General features: G+C 46.1%; 1 protein-coding gene across 1 annotated transcript in view; it reads left to right on the forward strand.

The window, feature by feature from the left end:
* Window positions 1-21,446, forward strand: part of ZRANB1 (zinc finger RANBP2-type containing 1) — a 245,816-nt gene that overhangs the window by 115,087 nt on the left and 109,283 nt on the right. Inside the window, exons 4-6 of the mRNA XM_078644031.1 lie at window positions 6,315-6,468; window positions 8,519-8,590; window positions 16,169-16,367. Of these exons, the coding sequence (XP_078500157.1) occupies window positions 6,315-6,468; window positions 8,519-8,590; window positions 16,169-16,367 (425 nt within the window). The remainder of the gene's footprint in view (window positions 1-6,314; window positions 6,469-8,518; window positions 8,591-16,168; window positions 16,368-21,446) is intronic.

Here is a 21,446-nt window from a genome sequence, read left to right on the forward strand (position 1 = left end):
CGTCGACGGTTGTTCGCTCGTCGACAAAGGCTATTCCGCGACGACGCTGATGACGGCAGCATTGCCAGGAACAACTCCATCCTCGACGGGATCGACGACTATATTGTCGTAGACATGCAACGCATTACACCTGATGACGTCCCCGAGGAGGGTTACCCCTTTGCCCCCAGCTCTGCTGTTGGATGAGGATGACTCGGATGAGGAAGATCAGAGCTCATATGGATATGCACACAGTCCTTCTGAGCTTCTGGTAAAATGTCAAGACACTGATTCTGAAGGGGAATACTTGCAGGAATGTGGGTACCAACATTCTGCTCAGCCTCAGGAGTATTCGGTGAACAGATGGTGTCTGTGCCTTCTTCGCTCTTGCAGGATTTACACAACATGCTGCAGGATTACAAATCCAGGTGTTCACAGCCTATGCCTGTTCTGTCTACACAATCCCTGCCGGTTCCTACGACACCTATACTGGTTTCTCCAGAGTTGCCGGCTCAGGTGATATCTCAGCCGCAAACACCGATTCCACAGGTACCTTCAAAACCATTGGACGCTCAAGATGATTCCTAGGATGAGGATCAAAACTTTGACAGCAGACCAAATCAAGACATAGAATGGGACGAGTACGTTATCCCAGACCCGGCTTCACCATGTCTGGATCCGGTGGACTCCCCTCCGGCTGATATCGGAGGGTTCTATAAGTTAATGGAAAGAGCCTGTGGCAGATTCAAACTAGCAATGCCTTCTGTTAACACCAAGTGTTTTTTGTATGACTTTAAGGAGCCATATAGGAAGGCTACTAGGTCTGTCCCCATTGTTCAACATGTTTGGGAGGAAGACCTGAAGGCTATGAAAAACCCAGCGACAGTGGTCCCTGTGCTACCGCGCCTTGAAAAGAAATATGAAGCACCTGAGGATGGTCCGGCGTCTTTGACAGGACACCCAAAACCGGACACTTTCTCAAGTGGCACAGAGGAAATCAAGCAACCCATCAACTCCTTTAACAACACCTCCAGATAAGGAAGGCAGGAGATTGGAGAACGCTGGTAAATGTTTCTCATCTATGGCCAGTCTTCTGGTGCGGGCAGCGAATGCCTTAGCAATATTAGGCAGGTATGACCGCCAACTATGGTGCGACTTTGCGCCCTATCTGGATCAACTATCTCAAGAGGCAAAAGGCGAAGCAAAGAAAATTTTGCAAGAGGGAGCGGCAACATCAATGGAGATTGATTGTGCCATGGATATCACCACAACTGCCTTTCGATCATTGGCTGGTGCTGCAGTTCTTCGTCGCCAGGGATGGCTCAGGGCGACTTGGTTCAGGCCTGAAATCCAGAATAAAATCTTGGATTTGCCATTTGATGAAAAGGCGTTGTTCGGGAAACATATAGACACTCTCCAGGATATCAAGAAGGATACCGAGACGGCGAGGTCTCTGGGTACGCTTCAGTACCGAAAAGCTCCTTTCAAAGAGGCCAGAGGTAAGAGTACCTCCTACAAAGGATCCTACCAACAGCAATGGTACTCATCGTATGGATCAGGCTCTCAACAATACCGTCAACCTTACCAACAAAGACAAAGCCAGTCCTCAAATTTCTCTCGTCCGAACAATAGAGGAAGACAAAATCGCCAAGGACGGGATACACCCAAGAAGCAATAGCGGCATCCTTGCTCTTCCTACTGGGCCCTCCTCTACAAGACAATCGGTAGGGGGCAGGGTATCTCAATACCTTCATAATTGGTCCAGCATAACATCAGACCGTTGGGTGCTAAACATCATTCGAAAGGGCCATACTTTGGAATTCACACACATTCCAACATCCAATCCCCCGGGCCGCCATCCAATCAAAACATCTGCGGCTCGAAGTTTATCAGATGCTCCTCAAAGGTGCTATAGAGCCTTTCCCCTCCTCCCAAAGAGGGGAAGGTTTTTATTCCAAGTTCTTCCTGGTGAGGAAGACGCTAGAGAAATGGCGCCCCATTTTAGGTCTCAGGGAGCTCAACACCTATCTCATTTCCCTATCCTTTCGGATGGTTTCACTTAAAGACATACTTCGTCTTATCAATCCAGGGGATTTCATGACCACGCTCAATCTCGAAGATGCGTATTTTCACATACCGATTCACCCAGCACACAGAAGGTTTCTACTGTTTACAGTAGCCAAGAGCCACTTTCAATTCAGGGTTTTACCCTTTGGTCTTCGCTCAGCTCCAAGAATCTTCACCAAGTTGCTGGCACCGGTGGCGGTGTTTCTGCGGAGGAATCCTTTTCAGGTCTTCCCTTACCTGGACGACTGGTTGCTGAAGGCCCCGTCCAGGGAGGCTGCGAGGGAAGCAGTCGAGGCATGTACAAACCTTTTTATGAATCTGGGCCTTACTCTCAACAAGGAGAAGTCATCTCTGGTTCCGTCCAGGACTGCACGCTTCCTGGGATCCATCTTAGACTTGGATCTCTTCCCGACTTTAGAAAGGCAAGAAAAACTGCAGTCGATGGCGCTGGCCTTCAGAAAAAGAAGGTATCTTTCAGTACGCCGTTACAAATCCCTTCTGGGAGTGGTCTCCTCATGCATTCCTCTGATTCCTCACTGCAGATTGAGGATGCGTTCTCTCCAGGAGCAGCTCGACATTCAATGGCAGCAAATTCACGGTTCATTCGACGACAAGGTGACCATCACCTCAACGATGAAAACAGCTGCCTTATGGTGGACGAAGCAGGAAAACTTATCCCAAGGTCGATCCTTCGTAAGCGATCCATCTCCTCAGGTGGTGACGACGGATGCGTCATTGGACGGCTGGGGGGCAGTACTGCAGGACCTTCATGTCAGTGGACATTGATATGAAGAAGACTGTGCTGAGGAGACCAATCTACTAGAACTCAGAACGATCAAGCTGGCTCTTCAAGCATTTCTCCCTCGCCTGGAGGGTTCAAAGGTTCTCATCCGCACGGACAACACCCCGGCCATGCATTACATCAACAAGGAGGGAGGAATAAGGTCTCTCCCGTTGTCTCAAGAGGCTCAGGAAATCTGGGAATGGGCTATCCTTCACAACATTTCGCTGCAAGCGGAACATCTGCCTGGAGTCTTAAACGAACATGCTGAAAGACTAAGCAGACTGTCCTCAGTCAGTCACGAGTGGGAGCTGAACCAGGTTGTTCTGAACAAGGTTTTTCAACAGTGGGGAAAGCTCTCCATAGATGTATTTGCCACTCCGACCAACAAAAAATGCTGGTCTTATGCAAGCAGGCTTCACCATCGAGGATCATTGGGGAATGCGCTTTCGATAGCCTGGTCAGGGACATTTGTTTACGCCTTTCCCCCCATTCCAATGATACTGAGGCTTATCAGGAAGATCAAGGTGGAGCCTTGCAAGATGATCTTGATAGCTCCCGCCTGGCCGAGACAGTTCTGGTTCATGGAACTCCATCTGTTGTCGCTGGCCCCTCCTCTTCCCTTGCAAGTTCTTCTGGACCTTCTCACAATGTCGGGGGGATGGGGCCGATTTGGCATCCGGATCCAGCTTCATTGCACCTGACCGCATGGCTCCTGAGCAGCGAGAATTCATGAATCTTCCCATCTCCAATGAAATAAGACAGGTTCTCTCCCAGGCTAGAGCTCCTTCTACAAATAAAACATACCGTTTGAAATGGAAAAGATTTTGCTTTTGGTGCTGGGCAGAAGGTGTTGATCCCTTCACGTCTCAACCCGATCAACTTCTGCCTTATCTCTTTTCCTTAGCTAAAACTGGACTGGCACATTCTTCAATAAAGGTTAATTTAGCGGCAATTTCTAGATACAGACGTTCACAATCTGGACCTTCTCTCTGGTCTTCAAGGATAATTAAACAATTTCTCAAGGGATTGTTTCGAGTTTATCCTCCAGTGAGGCCTCCGCCTCCTACTTGGCAACTGAACTTGGTTCTCACACAATTCATGAAGACCCCTTTTGAGCCTATTCATCGCACGGATATGAAATACCTTTCATGGAAGTTAGCTCTCCTTCTTGCCCTCACTTCCGCGAGACGCATTGGAGAGTTACAAGCTCTCACAATTCAGGAGCCGTTTCTCCAATTCAAGAGGAATACAGTAATCTTACGGACTAATCCAAGGTTCATACCTAAAGTCCCTTCGGATTTTCATATAAATGAGCCGGTGATTCTTAAATCTTTCTTTCCTCACCCTTCCACACCGGCGTAAAGGTCACTGCATTCTTTGGACGTGCAAAGGTGCTTGAAATTTTATTTGGATCGCACCAAGGAATTCCGTAAATCCTCGCAACTTTTCATTGCTTTTGGGGGTCCTCGCAAGGGCCTCCCTCTTTCAAAACAAAGTATTGCAAGATGGATCTCTAGTGCCACTCAACAGCGGGGAAGCCGCAAACCAGCAGAATTAAAGCACATTCCACAAGATATGTGGCTTCTTCATCGGCGCTCTTTGCGGGAGTGCACATCAGACATTTGCAGGGCTGCAAAATGGAGCAGCGTGCACACCTTTACAAGACATTACTGGTTGGACTCCTTGATGCAAGATGACACGGCTGTGGGCCAAGCAGTACTGAGGAACCTCTTCCACTGATTGGTGAGCTTTCCTTTTCTATCCCTCCTTCCTTGTTTGCACATTTTGTATCTTTGGAATACTGATGGCTTTTGCAATGTATGTTTACTTACCTGTAACTTTGGTTCCCGTATTGGTAACTTTCATAGATTCCCATGCTCCCGCCTCCCCAAGGAAAGCTCAGCCTCCAGCAGATATGGTTACTAATCTACAACGGCTGAGAAAATCTGAGGCTCTGAGGTTCCTTCAGGTGGGTTCTAAGGGGTGAGGCTCTTCTGGTTAGCTTGGTCTCTTTTACAAAAAGAGGTGGATATATGCCACAAAAGGGAATGAGGATTAGGCCTTTCCTTTCTCTTTTGTACCTACTGCTATGTTATTTTTGGTTACCGAGACTCCCATTCCGACGACGGGGAATGATACAAAGCATGGGAATCTATGAAAGTTACCTATACTGGGGAACCAAAGTTACAGGTAAGTAACTTGTTTTCTTATAGCTGCAGCACTGCCACGTTGCTTCTTTCCTCTTCCTGCCACGTTGCTTGCCCTCTCGAACTCTCCTGCCCCTTCCATATTGCTTGCCCTTCCTATCCCGCCACAAAAAACATTGACAGAGCCAAATAGCTCTGTCATAAGCAAAAACAGTTTGGATTTATTTTTGTAGCCATTTTGTACAGCAGCATGGTTGAAAGTGGAAGTAAAAAGCAAAAGTGCTGTGGCGTTGCCAGCGTTGAACGCGTAATAGTGTTTTTTTTATTGTATTTTTCTTTTATCCCTGCTGCACTACAGCCGCGCTTTTACCTGCTGTAGGGCTGTTATTTTAATGTACCAATGTTTGTTGCACAAGTGTGACTAAATGGTACGGTGCAATGTATGCAGTTACTAGTGCTTGTTTGCTCAACATATGCCCTTAACACTGTCTCCATGGGCAAGGATTTGTTCTTAACAAAAGCTGTTAAGAGCCACTGCCACAGGAGCATGCGAAGATTGTTGGGCCATTGGGGCATGATGGTATCTGCAGTGTTTACCTCCCCTGCGGATGTGGAGAGCAGCACACAGGACATGGTGCAGCCCCCTTTAGGATCACCTGCCAGTCACTGCGCTCCGCTTTCCACCATGTCCGTTCCAGACTGCACTGCTCCCACTTTTCTCTTTTTTCGCCGCAGGGCAGGTGTCTGAAGTGGAGCACATTCCTTCCTTATCCCTGGGAAAGATTAATTACGTTGCACTGCACTGAACCTGCGGCAGCACGGGTGAGAAGAGCAGAGATAGGTCTATCAACTGTAGGCAGTGCCTGCATGCAGCACTAACACTACAGTAAAAGCGCCAGAAATTAGCCTGTTTATTCGCACATTAGTCAACATCATGTAACATATTCTGTCAACACTGTTTATCCTTAAACACACAAGATATTCGTAATCAGCAAAGGAAAATAACTGATCAGGTTGCTGAGCTGTGCCGGAAAATCTTTTTCTTTGTGGATTTCTATGAAGAACATAGAGCAATGTTTTTGTCCATTGTTTGTCACAAGTTTTAAGACTTGTGGGATATGTAGCCGCTTTATGCTTGAAGTATGTTTAGTCATGTTGCGCTGCTGAGCAGTAAACTTGAAAGGCAAATTAATAATCTGAGCCTCCAGTCCTGACAGAATTACATTGTTGTTTCTCATCTATGGGTGAGTAATACACAGGTGCAGTCATAGCAGAGAGACCTTACCCAAAACAGGCTCCCACAGCAGGAAGTTCTCATCAACCTTCCTTTTTTGCAGGTTTCACAGCATGCAGCAAAATGTATCCCTGCTATGGTATGTCCAGAAGTCACAGAGCAGATTCGGCGGGAGATTGCTGCATCCCTGCATCAACGCAAAGGGGATTTTGCCTGCTATTTTCTGACTGATCTGGTTACGTTCACGTTACCAGCAGGTGAGTTGAAACTGAACTGATGGTGATTTTGAGGAACATGCTCCATTTGGTGGTAGTTCTGAAGGAAGCTTTTCGAGTTTTGAGTTTGTCCAGAACTTGTTACAAGTGGGATCTTTGCTGTGTTTTTTAACAAACGGTGAGTGAAATAACCGTATTTGTTGACTTGCTGGAGCCATGTCCTTTAATAGTTGTCAGTATTCTCCACTGTTTAGCGAGTAGGAACCTCATTATTGCAGCATGTTGTGCACTTACCTGCTACTTAGTGTTGGATTTAAATATTGCAACTTGTTTTATTTATTTTTCTTTACACGACCTTACTTTTGGTTTTAGGCGTTGTTAGTATTTCCACGTCCTGGAGAATTATTGAGGTAAGAGAAAGAAAAGCACTAAGAGTAGACTGGGTTGGGTAAGGCAGAATAAAATGATCTTGGAACAATTACTAAATGGATTCCCCAGAAGATGAGAATCTGATGCTTATCCAGTCAAGCCACCATTCTCCTATATGACAACATTTTACCATGCTTGTATTACGAGGATATTTTTTCAGCATGGGACTTCAATGCAGGTAAAGAAGGAAGAGAATGACCTTCATAATGTGATATTATTGTGAACTAAAACTACTGTTTTGTTTTTTCACTTGCTAAAGAGCGTCTGGAGATCTACTGAGAAATGATTTGCTAGTGGCCCATGTATTAATAGTAACTGAAAGTCCAGACTTTTCAATGCTGTCATTTCCTTTATATACCAATTATGAAAGGCGTAGCAGTCACAAACAGTAAAAATAAACAGTGACCACCTAACAAGTGGTAGATAACTCCAAGCATATTGGCCATTGCTAGTTTTTTTTTTTAACACTTTCCTGCTCTAAAGAAAGAAATTTGGCTGGAGGGCTTTCTTTCTTAAAGTGCCAAATGGGCTGCAATGAAATGCACTGTTGAATTAAAAAAATTAACCCTATGACAGTGGTGAGATTTAAACTCGATTTAAGAGTTGCCAATGCCTTTCAAAAGAATAGGGCTTATTGTGGCTTGGCGTAGATAAGAGGAAAACATGTTGAAAAAGAACGTAAAAGAAAAGAGCAATCAAAAATTCCAGTTGCTCTTTCTGGGCCTAACTTGTTGTCTATTTGCTGTGCATATGAACAAAACACTGCACCATGGCACATTGGTGTGCTTTTCAATCCACTGTTCTGGCCAAAGGCAGGGAACTTGAGAGGTGACCAGAATTCAGACCTCAACTGAGTGCTTTTTTTTTTTTTTTTTTTTTTGCAAGCTGTCCTTAATAGAACTTGCACAGTCAGCAGTGGTAGGGCATAGAATAAGTATTGGGGACGGTGGAGTAAGAGAACTGGGAGCAGAGGATTAGGAAACACATGCATGGACGTGGAGAGAGAGCAAAGAGTGTAGAAAGAAGATTTGCCCAGAAGTTGGAAAGAAACCAAGTCTGGCCCAGGATGAGATGATTAGGCTGATAGGGTTTGAAAACTGTGCCATTAGCCAAATTATGAGAAGGGGGTGTACCGAACGAGGACAGTGGATCAGAGAAAGTAGTTTGAGGTGAATTGCAGTATGGAGGTGGGGTAAAGGGCATTAGTTGAATCTAGGTAGGGGAGGAAGTGGGTCACTAAAGGATGTTGGATGGAAGGGATACGTGCCTGGTACCTTGTCAAAATACAAGAATGCTAAGCATTGAGATAGAAGAATGGGATTGTGCATCAAAAAAGTAGACTCCAGGCAGCAGCTGGTAAGAGGATTTTTTACATTTGGGAGTTGAGGGGAAAGTGTGTGAAATTTGTTAAGTTAGCTCATTATATTTAATCCAGATTTCAGTGTTAATAAGGAGATTTGTGATTTTAGTACTCTGTAGTTCAAGTTTTCAGTTCCTTTGTCGAAATGCACTGGAGGTGTACACATTTGATGGTCCCTCTGGTTCAGGATTCTGGGATCCCTTCTTCCCATTAAATATTCTCTTCTCAGTGCCCTATTTTCTGTTAGCTTGTACCGTCTCATAAATGTTGGTGTTCTCTAAGTGAGGTCTAATTCGTTTGCAGATATTGAAGATTTACCACCAGCAGTCCAGGAAAAACTATTTGACGATGTATTGGATCGGGATGTACAGAAAGGTAGGTGATGGGTTTGGCATGTTTACGACAGCCAGTCACAAAGTTTATACAGTGTGTATGGTTCCAGATAGTCACTGTCCATCCTCTTACCCAATCCCCAAAACATATAAATGGGCAAAACAGGCAAGCTTTGTTAACAATTATTTTTATAATGTTTCCAAACACACATTAAAGAAAATAATAATGTAAAGGCTAATTTAGGTGAATGGCATTTTGGCAACATATCCACTCTTCTCAAATCTCTCTAAATAAACATTTGTAGTCGCCACAAAGCAAGAGTAACAGGCAAACTGGATTGTCTTTGCTTGCCTCATCATATTTCTTCTAGACTGAAGTGTTGCAATGTACATGTGGATTCAAGAGTAGTTGCTTCCTGTATGGTTAAACAACTGACATGGTGGCCAGTAGAGATCTTCTCATCCTCTCCACAGGATTTATTTATTTATTTATTTATTTATTTTGAAAGTTTTATATAGCGCGGACAAGATCTTTGCAGATATCGGAGCACTTTACACAGAAAGGGTACATGAGGGAACATATTCAAAACAAATAAATCAGAGGAGCATACAGTACAAATAAGTGAGGGCAAAACCAATCATGTAAATCAGTAAATCAATCATACAAGTATTAAAAATATGCAACAGGGTCAAACAAGTAATACAGATCGGTGCCTATTCTTAAGGAGACCTAAGTAACAGTTCAGGTGTATTTTGCCATAAGGATGGCTTTTACTTCTTTCTTAAAGAGTGTAGTGGAAGAGATGAGCCTAGTTTCGGGGGGGGAGTGATTTCCAGATTCTGGGTGCCATTCCTGAGAAGGAGCGTTTATATGTTTTTTCCTTCCGGAATCTACGTGGTTTCAGCAGAAGATTGTTTGTGCCTCTCGTGTTTCTAGCGCCGCCAGAGATTGTCAACTTCTGAGTGAGGTAGCCGGGAGAGTTCAGGTGTACCGCCTTGTGAGTCATGCAGGCGATTTTCAGATGTATTCTGGCTTCAAAAGGCAGCCAGTTCAGGGATTTCAAGTCAGGGGAAATATGAGAGTGTTTTTTTGACCCAGTAATGAGCCTCGCTGCAGGCTCATTACTGGGTCTTACTAGAGGCTGCAAGGATATCTTGCAGCCTCTAGTAAAATTTTCAGTTTGCTTAAAAACCTTACCAAAATAGGTTAATCTTACTGTTTTTTCAAGTTTTGATGTACTTGTTATAGTTGTGTTCTCTTGATGCACTGAGCTAATTTTTCTTCAGCAGCTGGGCTGATCAGAAGTTTAACCTAAGCTTTTCTTCCAGCTGGGTATCCAGCTTTGACTGACCTATGGCTCTATTTACAAAATATCCTGAGTTTTTGTCTTTTAGCTAAAAAACTGTAACCTTTAGAGCAGTAAAGAGGACACTTGCAGTCAATCCACTTTATTCGATTACTTAAAATCATACAAGTACAGACAAAACGGACATAAGCAATATTACAGATCTTTATACATAAGTTAAAATACATAGACGAGATTTCAATTGATTCTAAAATACGATCACCTAATCAGACCCCTTAACCTAAAAATAGCAGTAGACCTCAAGCGATAACTTAAGATGAACTCATCCTCAGTTTTCTCTGATTCTTGATCCTCACTGCTGCTACCAAAAAAGATGCGATGTTAAAAATATCACCAGGGTTACACAAAGATTGTAGAAACACTAGCTCTGGTCTAACCTGGGAAAAACCCCTTCCTTTCAGGATAGGTAACAAAAATCTCATGCGAATATTGGAAAAAAGTCACAAAAATCCTAAAATGTAATGTGTCCTGGGGCAAGAAATTGTTACATTGGCAAGGTTCGGCATCATCAGGATTACACCATTCCTGATAACCCCCCAATGTTAGATGAATCAAATTAAAACGGAGCCTAATTACGAGCCAACGATGATACAGCTTGTTAACAATTTACAAATAAGGTTCAATGTTAATAATGTATTTAACAAGTAATGGGCCCTAACTAAGGGTTTACATAGCTCCTGTTCTTCACGCCCCAGCGACAGGAAGTTCTTAAAATTCAGTTTTACCCACAACATGTCCTCCTTCCGAATCTTATCAGGTTCCTCATAAAGCTCTGGCCGTCCTAACTTTGATAACATAGTTTTAACGTACGCCAACCATTTGACTTTTACAGACTTATTCAGTGCAATACAGCATCGTAGAATCATATGATTCAGGGTTGATTCGGGATTCAGCCAAGTTTTGAGCCAGCAAAGCAAAGGGGCTGTACTCAAAATGTCGGTGACATAACCTAGTCCTAACTCCTGATGTATAGCATACGATGGAGTGTACTGTGGGACAGACAAGACTCCTTAAACATTTGTTTTCAGCTATCTGTATGCCAACCTGGTATTTAAAGCCCCATATAGAGGTTCCATAGGCCGCAATAGCCAAACACTTGGCCTTGTAAACCTTTAGGATAGCCTCTATCGGTCTGGCTCCCAGACGCCTTGCAAACCGTAAAAGGGATGAGGAAGCTTGTATAACTGCGTTCTTTTTGACTTTTTGTTGTTGAACCCAGGAAGACCTGTCATCAAAAAGGACTCCCAAATAAGTGAAGGAAGACCCCGAGGAAATCTCCACACCATTACAATAAAATGTCTTTCTAGGTCTATGACCTACTGTCATGGTATGTGACTTTCCATTATTCACAATCCAATCCAATGAGTGTATAAACACCCTGAAAGCATCTGAAAGCCGCTGTAGACCTACTGCAGTGCGGGTTAAAAGAACCGCGTCGTCCGCATAGAGGAGAACAGGGATTGGATACTCTCCCACTCGCGGAATATCCAACGCAGCCTCTACAAGCGATTTGTCTAGATCATTCATATAAAGGGTAAAAAGCAGGGGTGCCAAAATACATACCTGCCGTACGCCCCTGCCCGAGTTAAAAGATCTGGTGCAATCGCCAGCTTGGGATATGCTAATAGATGCTGTGAGGTCTTGGTGAAGGTTTGATAAAAAATAAACTAAACGGGGATCAAGCCCCTTTTCCAATAAAATATTCTAGAGCTTCGACCTATTAACCAGGTCAAACGCACTGGATAAATCCATAAAAGCCATTGTTAGACAACCCTCCTTGGCCAAAGTGTATTTGCCTAGTAACACATGCAAATTTAAACACTGATCCATAGTACTACTCCCACATCTAAAACCATATTGCATATTGGACAAAATCCCCCTCTCATTTACCCAGTCTGTGATTTTAGTTAAAATTACCATTCCTAAAATTTTCATTGAGGAGTCAATGAGGGATATCGGCCTGTAACACCGGGGGTCCCCTCGCTGCCCCTTTTTAAAAATAGGAATAATGATAGATTTGGACCAGGAAGGCCGGAAAGCCTGCTGAGCCCACGGCACTAAAGACATTAGCAAGGATTTTAGCCCAGAATTGAGGGTTACTTTTATAGAGATCTGCGGGAACGCCGTCCGGGCCCGGCGCTTTGTTACTAGCAGTATGTCTTATAGCTTTCTCAATTTTCCCCCCTCATTAAACTCAATCGGGGTACTGGCCTGATGTACAGAGAACCTTGGAGTACAGTCCACAGCCCCCCTGGGCTCATAGTTCTCCTCCAAAATGAGAAAGCCACTGGGCTTCTGTACTGTTACAATCTACGATATCTTCCCCCCCCCCCTCCCAAAAAAATAAATGGGGTGCTAATGATGGCCCAGAACCTGGAGCTATCCCTTAACACCTCTGCAGACAATAAAGAGTTCCATGCCTCTTCCTTAATCTCGTGTTTCCGCCTGTGAAGGACTAGCTTGTACTCCTTCCTCCACTTGGCTATCAAATCCCTATCCCGGGGTTGTTTTTTCAGGGCAAGGGATAATGAGATGTGAGCAGTTCTCTTCAAACCACTTCGGGCCACATTTGGGTCTGTTTGGTTTTTGTGGTTAGGTCATGGCCTATCTGACTACAGATGCCTTCAAATGCTCTTAAGTACCGCATCCTTAGTGCTTAGGGGGTCAGTACAGATAGTAATGCCATCCAAGCATTTCTCCCACAGGCCCTTGAGGAATGAATGTATCTGGGGTTATATTGGCCCATCTAAGCCTCCTCCCCTGATCACAGGGTAGCACCTTATTCTGGGCCCGGTTCCTGCCTCCCTTGCCCAAAATGCCACAAGTAGTGTGCAAGATTAAAATAATCGGATTATGATCACTCAAAGGTGATTCCTGAGCGTTATAAAAATTGACCTTGTTCAATAACGTAGGGGACATACAAATATAATCTATAATAGAATTTCTAGCCTTGGTTTTAAATGTGGGACACTGATCCTGAGGATTAACAAAACTAGCTTCGAAAAGATCGGCATCAGTTAAGAGACTCAAGGCTCTCGCCCCACCTAGTGTGCTCAAAATGCAGAGCCGTGGCATAATTAAAGCCACGTGGATCGTCAAGGCTCTCGCCCCACCTAGTGTGCTCAAAATGCAGAGCCGTGGCATAATTAAAGCCACGTGGATCGTCAATTAAACAATGTGAATCACATAATGAGTATTAAAATCGCCCATTAATAAAACGTGATAAGAAAAAGTGGATTGCTTACACTTGTAGTCCATAAAAAAGTGATTCAGGGTACTTAAATGTTGATTTACATACTCACACTCCCCCCGAATTGTAGATATTCACTAATAGAAGCTTTGGGTGGTTGTGCTTACTAAGCTCCAATATCAGACCATGTGGGGAGTCAATCTCAAGCCTTTTTACAGAGCACCTTCGTTCTAAAGAGAGGAGAAACAAAAAGCCACCCTTTGCTCTGCCCGCCAAAGCTGGACATGCAGGTACAAAATAAGAACTAAAGCCGTCCAGCCCAAAGTTTTCCTCTGTCCTGGAGGGCAATTATATTATAAGTTTTTATAAAGGATAGCCAATTGGGATCATCTCTTTTCAATCTTAAGCCCGCAATATTCCAACTCAAAATACTACATTTATGTGTATAATCGCCCGGTCGTTCGGCTCTACCCAGCCCAGTGAGTCGTGGAACAGGAATACAATCCACATTACCAATGTTACTAACTTCAGATGTGGGGGTACTAGCAGTCCCTGTAGTCTCCACTAGCTGTGTATTTATCTCAGGCAGAATAAAAACGGGTTGACTAATAACTCCCTTAGATGCTAAGGCGACTACTGGAGGCAGCCAATCACACGCAGCATCTAGGCCTGACAAAGGGGCAAATCTATTAGCTAATTCAAGGTCAGCAAATCTCCCTAAGGGTCTGTAAGAAACAACCCGACCTCCTCCCCCTGACAGAGAAGTATGACCTGAACCCTAGAGGTAAAAGGGAGATTTCCCCACAATGACACCCTTGCCTCCTACTCCCTAGGTGCTCCAGTAAAAATTGAACAACTTGCTCTTTGTTAAAATTGGCAATTATACAATCAACCCTACCCCCCCCCCCCTTTCAGAGTGTCCAACCCACAGTGCCCGTCTTGCCATTATTAATTGGTTGCAGAAGTCCCACCCCCCAACCCCGGCTAGCTTCAATTGTGAAGTGAGGCAATGCATAGTCTTGGCCTTTAGCTGGTCCGTTGAGTCCATCTGTCCGTTTATCAAGGTCGGTACATTTTTCAAAACCATTACCAAAGGGGCTGCGGCTGGTGGAAGATGCAATACCCTAGGACCATCTTCCACAGAGCTGTGAGCCAAACCATTATACATAGGACTGGGATTACGACCAGACTGTCCATTGGCCAGCGTTGATTGAGTACCTATGCCACGAATAGAGCGATCTTGTGTGGTGTCACCTACTAAACTACTCCGGGGTCTATTGCCCATCTCCCTTGGGGTGCACAGGATTAACTGGGCAAATTCACTAGAAATATTCCCCTCATCAACAACCTGTCTGCCAGAAGCAACCGACCCCGCAACAGAAGTTAAACCCACTGTCAGTTCTGCTTCCAGTTGGAAGCCTAGGATTGGGTAATGAAGTGGTCGGCGGGGGAGATTTAGGAGGTACAGGTTGGCACAATACATCCAATGGAGTTTCAATTGCAGGACCAATAGTTATCAAAGAAGCTTCAATAGTATGGACATTAGGCACAACCTGCAATTCAAAGTTTGTCAGTCTTTCTTCAAGCGACCTAACCTATCAAAAATAGGTGAAAGAGCTGACTGGATTATGTCTCCCATTTTCACACATAGAGCCAAAAAGGTTCCGAAGAGGCACCCAGCAGATCCACATTCGCAGTGCCATTACTAGGTGTCATAGGCTCAGGATCAGCGATTAAAGGAGGTGTCATAGTCAGTGTCGTGCCATTCTTAATGGTCTTCTGCATTTTTGCGGTTTTTCGCCTTTGTGGCCCCCCACCTCTCTTCCTCTTAGTAGATGTCTCCAGCCTGGTGACTGTAGGTTCCTTGGATTGGGCTTTGGGTTTAGGCACAAACCTAGTAGCTGCACTTGTTTTGGCACCAGCAGAAACACCCTCACTCGCCGGATCATCAGTAGGGGCAATATTTGGAACCTCCCCAATCGCCGATGGGTCCAAAGAGGCATGTGATCGCTGACTAACACCCTCTGATAAGCCCCCAGAGTCAGCGCCTGTGGCCACACAGCGTTCAGGCGTACGTGCCGAAAACAAACCACCCAATGATGATCGTTTGGATTGTAGGACATCAAGGGATAGTCGGCGCTCAGTCAAAGCTATCTCGGGTGCAAGGACGGAGCTGGCCCTGATTAAAAATTGGTCCAAAGATCCTGCAATACTCCCCCATCCCCCGTAGGTGCAAGCCTAGTCCTTCCTTCGCGGATATTCATCTCAAACTGGAGACATTAAACAAAAAAGCCAATAAAGTTAGTAACCCCGGGAGACTAAAAAGGGTGAATGTTAAACAGACAGACCTGCCGGGCCGCTAAAGTATGCGAAGTTAGAGCGGGTGGCCGGCCGGCCTCTTCCGGGCTCAAACGGGCCTGCCCTTGGCGTGCGCCCCGTAAAGCGGTAGCGGCGAGGCACTAAATAGGCTGTGGCTGCGCGGCTCAGGTGCGGGTGTGTCCTCTGGCCCCCTGGGACATGGAGCCTCGCTAGAAAGCAGCATCCAAGACCGTGTCCTCTCTCCAACAAGCGCTGCATGTCTTTTTTATGTATTATTAAATAATGCATGCAATATAAATACAGCTCACGAGTGCTGTGCTAGGTAGAATAATGAAAACATCCGGGTTGGTGAAGTTAAGTGAAGTAATCTGATGCAAAGTACAGTGAAGGCTGTCATTAAAGAGGAGTGTCTTTAGAGCTTTCATGAAGGGGAATGACGTCTGATGTCCTGGGAAGCAAGATCAGTGTATAACATCTATTTGGCTGATGCGGCTGCATTCTTTGGTCATGTGAACATGTAGAGGGGTGGGATAGGCTGTGGGCAATGTATTGTTTAATGGATGGAGTCTCCCACTTTGACCCTGAACTAATGTATAAATGATGAGCCAGTGTGGATAAGTTACTGAAGTGGCAGCTCTACTGTCACTGTAGCCTTGGACTAGCCTTTTTGAGATTACGGGTGGTGGTCATGGTGCAGAGTTAGAGCTATGAAGTAATTGTTGTTTGTATGTCCTTCCATTTCTAGAGTTGGAGGAGGAGTCTCCAATCATCAACTGGTCCCTGGAGCTGGGTACACGCTTGGACAGCAGACTTTATGCACTTTGGAATCGGACAGCAGGAGACTGCCTGCTCGATTCAGTTTTACAGGCTACGTGGGGCATTTACGACAAGGACTCTGTCCTGAGGAAAGCACTCCATGACAGCCTACACGACTGCTCGCACTGGTGAGTATGGTTAGATACACACAAGCAAATGTAGTTCTGCGAACATCGGCCTGTCCGAAGTCTGGGTGCAAGTGAATAATATGCATATGCCCCCACTGGTAAGTGGGCAGTATAAATGCCATCTTACTGTAAATCTGGTTATATCAGCTACAGGAGTGTTTCTTAACCTGTGTCCAGGGGACCCGGAGAGTCTGCGAAGCCTACTTGGGGGTGGGGGGGGGGCACAACTGCTTAGAAAATGAAATATTAACAGATAACATGTATATAAATAAAGAAGTAAAATTGGAAAATGTAAGATGCCCTTTAAATGTTAAGGACTTTGAAATTGGAGGCTAAAAATTAAGTTGGTATTCTTAGGTAGATTTATGGGGACAGCACAAATGCATCACACAAAACCTAGTATGGACAATGAGTGGCCTCAATTTAATTTAGAAAAGTGAACCTTCAAGTTAAAATGTAGTTAAAAAAAAAAATAGGCATGTGAATTGAGAAGTTGGCCTGGTATATGATGTCCACTAATTAAAGTGGTCACCTTGCACCAGTCCAAACGTCCCTTATGATGTATGAGGCCAAAGATAACCTTTAGAAAGCTATCCTAGTGGTAGCTTGAAGGAATGTAAAGCAGCTTGTTTTACCAGAATATCACCTCCTGAATTAATCAAATGAAAGGAGAACCACACAGTAGTTATATAAAAATATGTATTTAATAATATAACACTCTCTACTATCCTCTACACGAGGATAGAATACAAAGCACACAATACGAGATCAATAGAACCGTTGTAAGTAGCCCAATACACAGTGGGCTCCAGGGGGAGACCAAACCAAATAATAAAATAGTGGTATAACAACCACTACTTGGGTCATGACAAGGTCTGGAGCACGTAGAATCGCTGGGACCCCAAGGAATCACCCAAGGTGAGGATCAGGGCCCCCACGGTGGGCGGGTGCAGTGTGCTAACACGACCGCGGGCTCCGTACAATTCTATGGGGAAGTCGCGGATGCAGTTTTACAGTTTAAGGACCTTTCTAGGAGGACTTCGAGCAAACCCTTTGGAACTTAAGGTTGGAGAGCCACCTCACCCATGGATACTGTAGTACCAGTACTGGAGTGGTGTCGGAAACCACTGTCGTTCTCAGTGGAGGGCTGTGAAGAAGTCCTACTGCTGTGAAGGTGAAAAGGGTCCGGTAGAATCCAAGCCTGGATTCTGGAAGGGAGGAACCTTAAGGAGGGACAGAGTCTGGGTGACTTCAGAGTGACCAGGGGCTTGGTAGACGAATGCCCACCGATGTCTGGTGCTTCAGGTGCGTAGACTGGATGCTTGACTCTGCAGCAACGGGGTCAAGGAGACATCGATGACCAGGAGCCAGATGCGAGTTGTCCCACTAAGGATTTTGAGTGCTGAGGGGTCGGTGTCTGGCTGGAGCACCAACAAACCTTGTCTAAAACAACCCACGCAGGCAGGACGGTCAAGCAGGTTACGGTATGGACCAGTAAGGTCACCAAGAAATGGGCTTTCCTGGTTGCTCCAGATGTGCCCTGACTACCCAACAGAAATCAAGATGACCCTCTGGAGAACCCACTGGCCGAATGACCAGGAGTTGCGAGGGGACCTCTGGCAAGGAGGCTGGTGTTCTTCGGTGCAAATACTGTTCAGGGTCAGGAGTACACGGAGTCCAATGCACAAGCTTGGGAAATCTCCAACAAGCCTTTGCAACTGCAAATGAACGCGGTGCACAGGGGTTCAGGTTATGCAGTCCCCAAGAGGGATACTGGCCTCCAACTTGCTGAGAGGGCAGATCAACCTCCAGGACCTTCGTAACGCCCCTCCTGTGTTGCTGAAATCTTTGGACTCCGCAGGAGCAGCAGACTGGTCAGTTGCTTTGAGGTGTCGGCAAATGCAGGGGAGTGACTCCTTCACCTCAAGGGAGATTATTCAGTTGTCCTTAGTGCACCACAGGTCCTGCAGGGAGCCTGGATGGAGCAAGGGCAGAGACGACTTTGGACGGAAAGGGAGACTAAGTTGGGCCCAATCGAAGTCCAGCAAAGTCCAGAGTGACCAGACAGTCAGTGGTTTCTTCTTGTAGAATCTTAACCACGTAAAATCTAAAGTCTTACAGCCAGGTAAGCCCTTTTCTACCCACTGGAGAGGTTTGGACAGATTATGGGGACCCTCCTAGGGGAGGGGCAGGACAGAGGGGAGGTTACTCCCATGTCCTTTGTCCAGTTTTGCGCTAGACCAGGAGCCAATGGCTCCGAAAACTGGTATGAGCTGGACTCGGCCAAGGGACACCAAATGTGCCCCAGGTACAGACTTTCCAGCGCACTCCGTGCACCCACCCAGCGCCAATACACTAAATCCTGTCTGGGAGGTGGTCACACCTCCCTGTGTCAGGATGCCTATCGTGCTGCCTTCCTCTGCTCGAGCTTGGCTCAGCAGCAGGAGGCCAGAAATGTGTCTCTGGTCGGCAGCATCCATTTTGTTCTGTCTGGGTCGAGAAGGCCGGCACCGGTTAGACCACGAAGCTCTCTTCAGAAGGGTGGAAAAATACCTCCCACACTGGTTACCGGTGTGGAGTTATGATTCCAAGGTGTTTGATACCAAATACGATATGCATCTATGCAGCATGTTTTTGAGATGGCATTTACTGCGAGGTTATAATGCACCTCTACCTATATGTCCGGCTGAGTCACAGACAATCCGGGAGAATGGTCTCCGAAGGCTGCAGAGAGGCTCTGCTCATGCAGCACCCTGCCTTCAGGTTTCATAAGGCTTGCTATAGGGGCGAATTAGCAGTTTTAAGTGTAGTGACCAATAGTGCACCTATATCTAAAATAAGTGGTGCAAGCGCCAGCTTACACAGTTTGCAGTAGCAGACCTGTAGTTCCATTTTGCATGGCCTCTCATTGGTGGCATAATAAATGCTTCAGCCCATGTGAGGCCTCTGGGGTACCTTTGCCCCGGATACCATATACTAGGGACTTATAAGGGTATCCCAGTATCCAATCTGGAGTGTACCAAAGTACATACATGCCAATTTAAAGGAGAAAGCAGATAGACTGGGGTCCTGATTAGCAGGATCCCAGTCGGACTAGTCAAAAAATGTGCAACATCAAGCAAAACGTGGGGGTAACCATAAGAAGCAGATCCTACTTTCCTACATAAATTAAATACAATAATTTATCATTTGTGTACTAGTTTGATGAATGCTTGTTTTTGTCTTTTTTGCGTATTGTTTTACAGTTCAAATTATCAGAAATGTTTAGGCCGGGGACTGGCTGCCGGTATGGACTCTGGGGGTTCAGCAGATACCAATAATGGTTCACTGGGGGCCCCTGGGTTCCAGTAATGATTAGGTAGGGATCCACATAAGTCAAAAGGTTAAATGACCTGCGCTAGAGCATCCACAGATGGTCTTGGTATGGTTGTATATGCTGGAACATTTACAACTGCTGAAACTTGGTGAATGAGTCTTCAGTTATACATGTGACAGTGCACTAATGCAAAGCACGTCTGAGTGCCACATCAGACATTGTTCACAACTGCTCCCAGTTATGAAAGTTGTATAAATGAACATTCTTGCCTGCTGGAATGTGTGGATCTGTATTACCAAAGCTGCAAGGATGAAAATGCACATCATAACTGCTGCGGGTATGGCCTCTCAAGATGGTGGAACGCACTTAGAGAAGCGCTGCATCAGAGGGCAACAGAATCTGCATTAATCCTGCTAACTTGGCACCCCCTCACAACAGCCATCTAGGGATGACATGCATAATATACCCTGGCAGCCGCTGCCGCCTTACACGAAGAGGCAGCGCAGAATCTGTCTTTAGAGCGCCTTCGCTGGCCTTCCTCAATGCCCCACCAGCATGGTGCCCTTGGAGCCTGCATCGCCGACGGATGGGCTGAAAGGAGTCATTGATGGCAGACGTCTGTAATCCCCAGTGCCTGAGGCCCGACCGCAATCCACACCAGGAAAGAACCAAAGACTTGCAGTTAGAGGGGGGCCCTCGAATTGGGTCTGAGGAGCAGCGCAGGAGGTTGCGCTACGAACACTCCTGCGACACCCCCAACCCCCCGGACCGCTCAGATCCCCCTTTCGCCCCTCCTGCAGCTGCCCGTAACTGAATTGTGAGGGGCACAGAGTGGCAACATCTGGCCCATCCTGTGCAAGGCACATAAGGGGACCGCACCACCATGGAACTAGGAAGGGGCAATGGGCAGATCCTCCTGCCCCCATCCACCCCTCCCCCCCGAGCCTGTGATCCAGCGGCCCACATCTCACCATGCCCAGATAAAAATACACGAAGAGGGTGAACAACCCGGTAGGGCATAGTCCTACCCATGGCCCAAACAGCCTGGGGTGCCGAGGGGGATGGCCTGTAGGAATGCCAGGCCTCACGGCCTACAGAAAGAATGATTGGTTGCTTATACCTTACCCTCCCACTGTATCGGCTACTGGGGCCAAAACCTACAGCACGAGAACACAAAACACTACCAATCCACAGCAACTGCCACCAGATGTGTGTGGGGGGCCCATAGCTACAAAGCATAAACAGCGAGCCGCAAGGCTAACCGAACCATACTAGCATTACCCTGCTGGTGGTGCCGCGTGACACTGGGTCTTATGTCACAACAAACACCCAGGAGGAGGCTCCTGGCAGATATAAGGCAGACCAGTGGCTCACAATCCGGCTGACCCTGCAGTTTTCCCAGAGAAGGTATACCCCAGGCGCAACAGTACAGCACCATAAGGAGTACATGCACTTGACACCATTCCCCGCTGAGGCTCCCTCCCATAGGCTACAGCATCCCAACAGCATGGAGTGAGGCACCTACGGAACTCGACAGACATGCATTTTCCTTTCCTTTCTTCTGACACTTGTGGACCCCCAGCTAATGATGAGTGTTGGGGACAGGTAAAGTGAGCCTCCAGACCAAAGTCCACAGACGGAACAGATCACAGCCACTTGCTCCCTACGAAGTCTACGGAGGCTCGAGACCAGCTGGATACCATTTTACAAGTGACCGAAACTCCAGGACGTTGGTCGAGACAAAAATCAAGGAGCTACGTGTG

Source organism: Lissotriton helveticus, chromosome 5_1 (genome assembly GCF_964261635.1).
Source record: "Lissotriton helveticus chromosome 5_1, aLisHel1.1, whole genome shotgun sequence".
NCBI lineage: Eukaryota > Metazoa > Chordata > Amphibia > Caudata > Salamandridae > Lissotriton > Lissotriton helveticus.